Source organism: Pseudonaja textilis, chromosome 1 (assembly GCF_049901715.1).
Source record: "Pseudonaja textilis isolate UNSWEBS1 chromosome 1, rPseTex1.2, whole genome shotgun sequence".
NCBI classification, from domain to species: domain Eukaryota; kingdom Metazoa; phylum Chordata; class Lepidosauria; order Squamata; family Elapidae; genus Pseudonaja; species Pseudonaja textilis.
In genome coordinates this window covers 100,161,007-100,170,287 of record NC_141990.1, presented here as the reverse complement: position 1 = coordinate 100,170,287, position 9,281 = coordinate 100,161,007, and the positions used below count along the sequence as shown (strand labels likewise).

At 37.3% G+C, this 9,281-nt stretch overlaps 1 protein-coding gene across 3 annotated transcripts in view; it reads left to right on the top strand.

Moving 5' to 3' along the window:
- Positions 1 to 9,281, top strand: part of LOC113455257 (uncharacterized) — a 69,221-nt gene continuing 59,940 nt past the window's right edge. For all 3 annotated transcript variants that reach the window (XR_015739611.1, XM_026726530.2, XM_087913226.1), the window contains exons 1-5: positions 1 to 125; positions 4,574 to 4,706; positions 7,293 to 7,365; positions 7,624 to 7,734; positions 8,572 to 8,685. Coding sequence is in view for 2 of the 3 variants with exons in the window: in XM_026726530.2 (XP_026582315.2) it covers positions 4,579 to 4,706; positions 7,293 to 7,365; positions 7,624 to 7,734; positions 8,572 to 8,685 (426 nt within the window). In the remaining variant the exon portion in view is untranslated. The remainder of the gene's footprint in view (positions 126 to 4,573; positions 4,707 to 7,292; positions 7,366 to 7,623; positions 7,735 to 8,571; positions 8,686 to 9,281) is intronic.

Sequence of the window (9,281 nt, the reverse complement as noted above, 5' to 3'; positions counted from 1 at the left end):
ACACTAGCTATAGAAACCTGTGGGTGGTATTTGCTGCTACTGTTTCTAATAACGCAACGGAGCTCTTTGCTATAAGCTGTTTACTTTCTGTGCTTGTGAAGTTGTGACCTTTCTATTGATACCAGGTATCGTATTCTTTTAAACTATGTGTTTCAAAACAGGAAAAGTAATAGCAAATTAGCTTTATTTGTCCCAGAAAGTGCATTTCTTTGTTAAATTTATGCTAAAATAACTGCATATGAAAGATCTTCCAAGAAGGAAAATACTGGACCTCGATGATACACAGACCCAAGTCTTGTTCTGCTAAAGAAAACATCTACGGTGATCAAAACCAACAGCAGAAGTTTCGTTCTTAAGGGAAGATTTTTTTAAAAAAAATGGGTTTCTGAATGAGGTTAAATACTATGTTTTTAGAATTATTTAAATGCTTCAAAAAATAAGAATTGGAGAAGAAATTCGGACATTTTCTCTTTACTCTCTCTACCTCCCCTCCTTTTCCCTTCCCATCATCATAATGAAGGTCATTTCAATTTTGCCTGCTTTTAGGGGAACAGTTATGCTTCCTAGTAGTATGTCTATTTTGAAATCTTATATGTGTTGCCAGTACTTTTAATCTGATTACTGGCTAACACAGTCATGCCTGTGGCTTTTTCAGGGGGAGAGACATCAACTGATCATGGATTATTTTTGAAATTGTGATCTGGCACTCAAAAATCCTGTAAGCATCAGTTATACAATAGACTTGTTGCTTAAAGAAAAACCTTACAAGTTTCATAAGAAATTGGGGGAAATTATTTTGTTAAGGCATTTCTATATCTTGGCAGAAGCAGTCATTCCAATTTAAGAGACATGCTTAAGACAAATATTAAATCTCTCACAGTTTTAATTTATATATTAATTAGATGGAGTCCTTTTTCTAAAGAAATTGCATTTTCCAAATTCATTACGTCGTGTGGCTTTGAGCAACAAGTCAGGAAAAGGGATGTGCTTTTTTCCCATAAATCAATGGGAAATTATCTGTGTGGGTTCAGCTGCAGCTTATCTAACTGGAACCCATGTGATTTATTCTGATAGAATTTGTGCTCCCAAATCACATCGAGAGTCAGCTCTTACGTAAAATTTAATTAAGAACTGGAACTATAGAGTCATGCTCGAAGAGGAGAAATGAACAATTCTATGTAATTATCAAAATCTTTGATACAAGTGATTATACTGTTCTATGACCATAATAACGATTTGATTTGATACTGGCGATTAGATATGTTCTCGTTGCCTTTGAATTATATATCAAATGTCAGGATAAAATAATTTAAACGTTTTTAAAAACTTTTGTCTAAACCGACCAGAATGAGCCAAAGATGTGAAACAGTGTTGGAAAAATGCAGTCAGTGTTCTGCATTAATTACAGTGTTAGACTTGAACTTGTTTCAAATTCCTTTCGGTCATTAACCTTATTACTGCCTTACACCAATCGGTATCTTTTCAGCTATCTCACAATCTGATTTTGGAGGGGGTGGGAAATGGAAAGAAAGAAAATGATGTATTACACCCTTGAATTTCTTGAAAGAAAGTTTACATATAAATTAAATCATTGCATATTGCCACCACATTAAGAACAAGCAGAGGACAGAATTTGTTATGGAATTGACATTTGAGGGAACAGATATATTAAGTCAATTTTTGACCTTTATGAAATATTCTGTACTAATACTCAGCCGGGAATCTCTGATGTATTCCAGATAGACAACATATGATAGCCTTAGTACCTAACAAACTATCCTCTGTCATACACACACACACACACACACACACACACACACACACACACACACACACACACAAATGGTATTCAGCTTTGTTCGGGTATTTTCCCATGTCTTTGTAGTTGTGCTTTTAAAGTTGTAGCAACGTTTCGGTAGAATCTCATCTGCCATCATCAGGCTTCTGTGTTGTCAAAACACAATGGGGGTGTTTCTTTATTTCGATGGGTTCCCTGATTATTCTCTTGTTGAAGTGTTCAGTAGAGATTAATTTGGTTTCCTCAAAATTAATTTCATGTCCTGTGTCTTTAAGGTGCTGGAAAAGGGAGGAAGTATTTTCTTTTCTGACTGCATTCTTGTGTTCTTACACGGGAAAAGACCCAAACACACCTAGACCTACATATCTGTACCCATAAAAATCTACGAAAACAATGTATGTATGTATGTATGCATGCATGCATGTATGGCATTCAGCTTTGTTCGGGTATTTTCCCATGTCGTTATAGTTGTGCTTTTAAAGTTGTAGCAACGTTTCAGCAGAATCTCATCTGCCATCATCAGGCTTCTGTATTGTGTTTGTCTGTGAGTCTGTAACTGTGATGTAGCATTCTGGGTTTTGGTCTGGCTTCAAGTTTTGGATCTGGGTCTGTGTTCTTGGCGTGTGTCAGCTTGTTTGGTTTTGGGTTTTGGGTGTGTGACAGCTGGCGAAGCAGCCATGGTCTGGTTTCTGGACGGTGGTTGTTCTTCGTTTATAGGATGGGTTTGGGCCTGGGTCTGATTAGGGGGATTGGCAGTGGTGTCCCATGTTGTTTTGGGTCTGGTGTTGGTTTTGGTGGCTGGGACTTATTTGTTGGTGAGGGCTAGTTTCCAGATGTCTGGCAGACAGGAGGTATCATCCTGTTTATTCATGTTATGGGGGTGTTTCTCTATTTCGATGGCTTCCCTGATTATTCTCTTGCTGGAGTGTTCAGTGTTCAATATTAATTTGGTTTCTTCAAAATTAATTTCATGTCCTGAATTAATTTCAACCCAGAATGCTACATCACAGCCACCCGCTCAGGATATCACATCAGAAAACTCAAGAAATTACACCACAAGAGCTCAAGAAGTTGCAACACAGTAAATGACCCAGGAAATCACAGCACAAGACCAAGGATACCACAGCAATAAAACTCACAAGATCATCACACAATCCATTACTCAAGCCATTACAACACAGGAGGCTAATGGAAAAGAGATCAAAACACAAATGACCCAGGAGATCACAATGCAGGACCCAGGATACCACAACAAAAGAACTCGCAAGGCCATCACACAATCCATTACCCAAGCCGTTACAACATGGGAGGCTAATGGAAAAAAGATCACTACAAACAAATGACCCAAGAGATTACAGCACAAGATCCAGGATATCTCCACAACAAAACTCACAAGGCCATCACACAGCCCATTATACCAACATCAACTCCATCAACCAATCAAGAGGCAGCAGCACAGCCAACCAGCCCAGTACACCAGCCCCCTCCACCAGTATTTATAGAGAAATGGCAGCTCCGATCACACACTGCTTGCACTGGCACAAAGCAGAAAGCACCAGCCTGAGGATGGCGAGTGGGACCTCGCCAAAATGTCACCAAGATACTCTTAATCTTACATGGGAAAAGACCCAAACACACCTAGACCTAAATACCTGTACCCGTGAAAATCTACGATATATATATATATATGTGTGTGTGTGTGTGTGTGTGTGTGTGTGTGTGTGTGTGTGTGTGTGTGTGTGTATAATGTTATAGCACTTTACAATGCTATAAAGTCTGCTGATGTGATCCAATACTAATGAGGTCACATGTGGCTGTACTGAGAATGATCAATATATCATAATTGATTGCATTTGGTTTGGTCTTACCATAATGTATGAAATTGTAATTTATAAGCCATATTTTATGGGTTATAATTTGCACAATATTGCTAAATTATGTCTTATTCAGTGAGCCGTTGTAAAACCATTAATAGTGATGTGTGAACATAGTTACTATATGACATGAAAATATCTTATCTGTGTTTGTGTAAACGCTATATGATGGTTATATTTGATCTCTGAATAGTTGCTCTTTGATGGATATTGTTGTTTGTCTTGTCTTGTTTTTCATTCTGTAAAGCTGCCCAGAATTATTGGGAGGGTCGCAGCCTAGAAATTTAATAAATAAGTGAATAAATACCTTATGTGGATGGAGGTAATAATTAACTTTCAGCTTGGTCAGAATAAACTGCAGTAAGGTTTTAGTAGTTAGTACTAACAACCAATAATCAATTTCTGGGTATTGGGGTGCACAGGCCAGAAAAAGGATAATTTGCAGATCCTGTTCCCTTTCCTTTTATATTGGTGACATAAAAGAAGCTGGAATCACAGCTAGATGCAGAATTTGTTTCAGGTTAATCCATATGATCTTTTGGTCCTTCAAAATGCTAACACAGTTTCAAGTAATAGAATGCAACAGGCAGCATGCATTTGCATCTTGAAATTATTCTGTGGCAATTAACAATGCAAATAAAAGCAATGTCATTAAACTGTTTAAATAACTGGCCTTTTTACTTTTGTGGCATGTACTGTTTTAATACATAAGCTGGGCATGAAAAGGTAAGTTACACTTCTACTAGTTCTTTTGTTCTCAAACAAGAAGTGAAACAAAGATCCATCACACATTATAATGTGCATTATAATTTTGCACTTACTTCTAAAATGCTTGGTTCTGAAATTGTATTATTGAAAATTAAATATAATTTTATCTACACTTTTCTCTTTACGTTACAAGACAAAATGGAAGAAATTTATAAAATCTCTTCAACTGAAAGAGTCCAACAGGTTGAGAAAGAATTAGCTGTGCAGCTGGCTGAACTGAAGACAGAAATTGAAGGAAATGGAATCTTACAGGGAACTCCACATTGGTAAAAATGTCATTTCTTATTTAGGACCATAGCTGTTTCATAAAGGGCCACATAGCTTTGCTCCAATGCAGCTCCTTCCCATTCTTGGCAAGGTTGCTCAAAGGTCTTCCTGTAAAATCATTGTGAGGAATGTACTGGGCATCTGTGGAATAAAGTCAGTTTGCTCTAGGTTGGACTTTAGCCTTGTAACAGGTCCTATGTTGGGCTAAGTCTTGCTCAGTTATCTGGGAGGAGGTTGACCCTATTGATGAAGTGAACAGGATTCTCATGACTATTAGCTTGGTCACCTGTCCTCAAAAAGCCATCAGTAGACCCAATGATGCTGGACAGATTTCTTTAGGGGAGATTATAGAAAAGGTGGTTGTGCACAGTGGCTCCTGAGAACTCTGGTGCAGATGGATTATTTGGATCCCTTTAATCCAGGATTCAGGCCTGGGTTAAAGCAGTTATTGTCCTTTTAGATGACCTAGATAAGAGCAAGATGGAGGCAATACATCCATCCTTGTTCTTGACAGCTGTTATGATCTGTCAGAATGTCCTCGAGGGACAGGAGGAAGCCTTGAGAGACAGGAGGAGGAGGAAGAGCTGTAGCCTACCTAGGTGATGGTCAGATAAGAGGTAGCTGCGCCCACAGAAGGAATGGGAACCTTGAAATTGTCTCACAAGTGACCCATCTTGGCTTGTTGGACTGGAAAGACAAGGGGGAGAGAGATGACTTCAGACTTTTAAGATTCTGTTACCCTAAACTTACAACAAAGGTAATGTTAGTAGCCGTAGTTGGCCCTTCTTGTCTGGACTAACTTGAAGAGTTGAAATTTCTCCCCCCGCAAATCAACATCAACTGGGACCAATCCTGAAGGAAAGAACAATACAATACCACCCACTCCCAACCCCCAGAGCTGATTCAGAAAGATACTGTGACTGGATGGTATTGAAGGCCAATGCCAGCCCTTTGAGGAAGTCTGCACCAAAAGTACCAATAAGTGTCAATATCACCTTTAATTTTTTTACATTTGTTTTTAATTATTGTTAGAATAATGAATTTGAGATGGATGGCTGTATAAGTAGAAACAAATAAAAAATCCAATTATAAATAGGCTTAATTTCAGAAAGAACAGCTGAACAATGATAGTTCTCAATCAATCGTATATTTCTCTGCAGCACATTTGATGTTAATAATTCCAGCACATCATGTGTAACCTTAAAGCAATATTCTTTAGGATGTACAACCCAACGTTTATCCACTTATAAAACAATATGTGAGGAGTGAGTTACTATTGTGATATCAGTGACTCACAGACTGATGCAAATTCATTAGATTACTGCAACTTGTTTATGGTGTTGCCTTTAGAGATAAACCAGAAAATCCTGGCATAAAACATGGTAGTGAGATTACTAGCAGGGCAAAGTTGCTGCACTAGTTGATTCACAGAACATCAAACCAAGATGGAAAGAGTATACTGTAGTTCAGTTAAGGTGTCAGGATCCATGTTATATTAGTTATTCCCTATTTAGAAGAACTTCTACAATTGAAGGTTAAATTAGATCAGCACATCTGATTGTTTCCAAATTTGAAGCTTACCAAATTAATGGAATGGCTATGAGAATATGGGAAGCAACAGAAGAAGAACCAGTAAAGGTTCTAAGCAAATTGTATCAACAAATCTGAAAAATGACATACTGACCAACAGACTATATACCAATACTAAAGAAAGGAGGCATAGCAATGTTTGCAAATTATTGTATCACATCCTTAAATTCACAAGCTAGCAGAAAATGCGTAGGATCATCCAACAAAGAGCAGAACTCTGCAGGGAAATTGAGATGTCAGTTGCCCCACAGATGTCTATGAAGATTCTCAGGTCATGGTTGTCCCAAAGGTGCTTTTTTAAGAGGCAACTGAACTTTCTGGTTTTTCTTTGAAGACGTTTCACTTCTCATCCAAGAAGCTTCTTCAGAGCTGAAGTACCTTTGGGACATTTACCCCACAAAGTAATCCTTTGTCAACCTTTGTTCATTTCATTCTCACAATTCATGGAGGTGTTTGCTACTGTGTGACCCCCTTTTTAGAAGGTTATGGCATCAGTCTGAAATCAGGGCCTAGGCCTGCTCATCTCCGGTTTTGACTGCATTCTACTGAAAGTGATGTTCCGTTCAAAATGTGCAGTTATACAGTTGTTGACTTTCTCAAATCATCAATTTCCCACACCAATTGCTACTCATTTATTTGTCCAATTAGTATTCTAATCTTTGTTCTGGTTGTGATTGATAAGCTGCATTAATCTGTATCCCAAGCCTCTCCACAAAGGTGAGGCCGACAAGGTCTGACAGAGCTGAATTGGCCTTTTAATTTCAGCAAAAGTAGTTGGAAATAAGAATATATTTAACAAGAGTAGGTGGGAATAAATATTGACTTAAAAGTCTCAGACTGTGGGTATTTAGGATACAAGCTGTATGAAATCCTTAAGTTTCCAAGTGATTATTGTTAAATTCACCCTATATAGTTTGCAGCTGTTAAATCATTTCATATATATTTTACTGCTAATTCTGCTTTGGTCCACAATAATATTTCATCATGTTTCATAGTTCTGTGCCCCTTCCAAAAGATGTTGATTATTTCAGAAGAGAAAGGGAGTGGACACTGAAAAAATGTTTACAGGTAAGTAATAAATGCATCACTGTAAATAAAATATAACAGCATAGTCCAAAAGTATACCTCTTATGCCTTTTGCCTGTTCAAACTGGAGAAGCTTATTTCTGATTTTTAGTAATTATTTTATTGAATAACAAAATTGTCATTAGAATGTTGATTGTTACTAAACAGCATTTTCTACAATTTTAAAAGATCCCTTTTAAATATTATAAGCATACCATATTCAATACCATAGAATAATTTTACACTGTTGATTTTTCTCAGGTTGCAGAGGCAAAATCTCTTGTAATTCAGACTGATGTCCTGAAGAGGGAGCTAGATAGCTGTCTAAAAAGAGAATATACACCAGAAAGCTTACCCTTCTTGTTGTATCAGGTAATGTTTGCTGATTTCACCTGTTTGCAGGGTTTTTTCCAGCCTAAATTTTCCGCCAAAAAAAAAACCCCTGACATAGTATGGTGTCTCAGCCTCCAAATTCCTCAAAGTTGTGCCTCTCATTGCACATATTGTGTACTGGAATTTTTTAGTTTGAGCTGGACAATGAGCCAATGTGTATGCGAATGATATTCCAAGGAACTTATTTATGATTGTTGGAAGAAATAGCTTTCTGGGTTCAGTTCCAAGTGGGAAAGAAAGACACTGGAAACATGGTGACTGCTTGGAAAGATGGTTTAATGGTGGACAGGATGACATGCCTTGGGTGAAGAAAGAAGGAAAAGGGGTGAGATGCTGAGAGACCCTTAGTTTTATAACCTCTGTTGGGCTCCACCTTAGTGTTTCCTGTTCCTGGGCAAGATATGTATCCCATTGGCCATCAGACTCCCAGGGGCAGGGGTCTTAGCTAACTTTGTAGTCTATTTGTACTACTTTGTAGTAACTATGTGGTCCATGTGGACCACATGGTTTCACCCAAGTGAAAGCTGATACAATCTTCCCAGGCCAGGTGGTGAGATGGGCAGATGCCTTTATTATGTAGAATACCCTGGCCTAGGCCTTAATGGTCCACTCATTAACAAAGGTATGGGGCTGAGTTTCTGCCTCTCTGAGTTTCTACTTTTCTTTTTTAGGAAAATATTCTGCCTTTTTAGTATATCCTAAAATATTTCATTTTCCTAGGAGAGGGGTGGGTTTTAACTTCCAACATGATGTATAGTTTTTCAGAAGCAAAACTGTAATTTTAATCTGAAAAAAAATCTCTTTTTTTTTACAAAGTTTTTTATCGACAGGATCCCACAGTTAGTCCAAAGCAAATACTTACATATGCTAAGATGGAAAAGATTTTGTCAGCACACTAGTGTTATTGAACAAATGTACCCTTTCTACCAGGTATGAAATTGCAAAGTTTGCACAGATGTTAAATACAATGTAAAATGTTTATTTTCAAAGGAACTTAAATAAGATTTAATGTTTGTTAAGTGCAGAGGCAAAGCTATAGAATTTTCCTTTAAGTTCAATTTAGTATGGGGAACTGGTATTTTCCTACATAATGACTTAAAAAGCTGCTCATCTAAAATCATTGACTTCTTATTAATGTCTATTTCTATATGTGGAGACTTGTAGGGGAGTATTAAAGTATACCAACCAAAATAATTTCTATAGAATTATCTATATAATGTATAGAATCTATAAAATATAGAATGTATATCTAAAGGATAGATAATAACTATAGAAATAGTAATATGTGTATCTGTTCCATGTATAAATATGCTCTAAAATCTGGAGTCCAATGGATCAATAATGGATTAACAATTTTGTTAGTTATGCCAGCCAATAGGAAGGATTGTTGAAGCTTCAGATGGTGCCAAAGAGATGAATTTAGTTTTAGAAATAATTGATCCCCAACAAATGTTATGCCTCTAGTTCTCTAGCCAAGACTTTATAGCAATAGGCAAGCTTTTTGGCTCTCTGAAGGAGATGTGGGG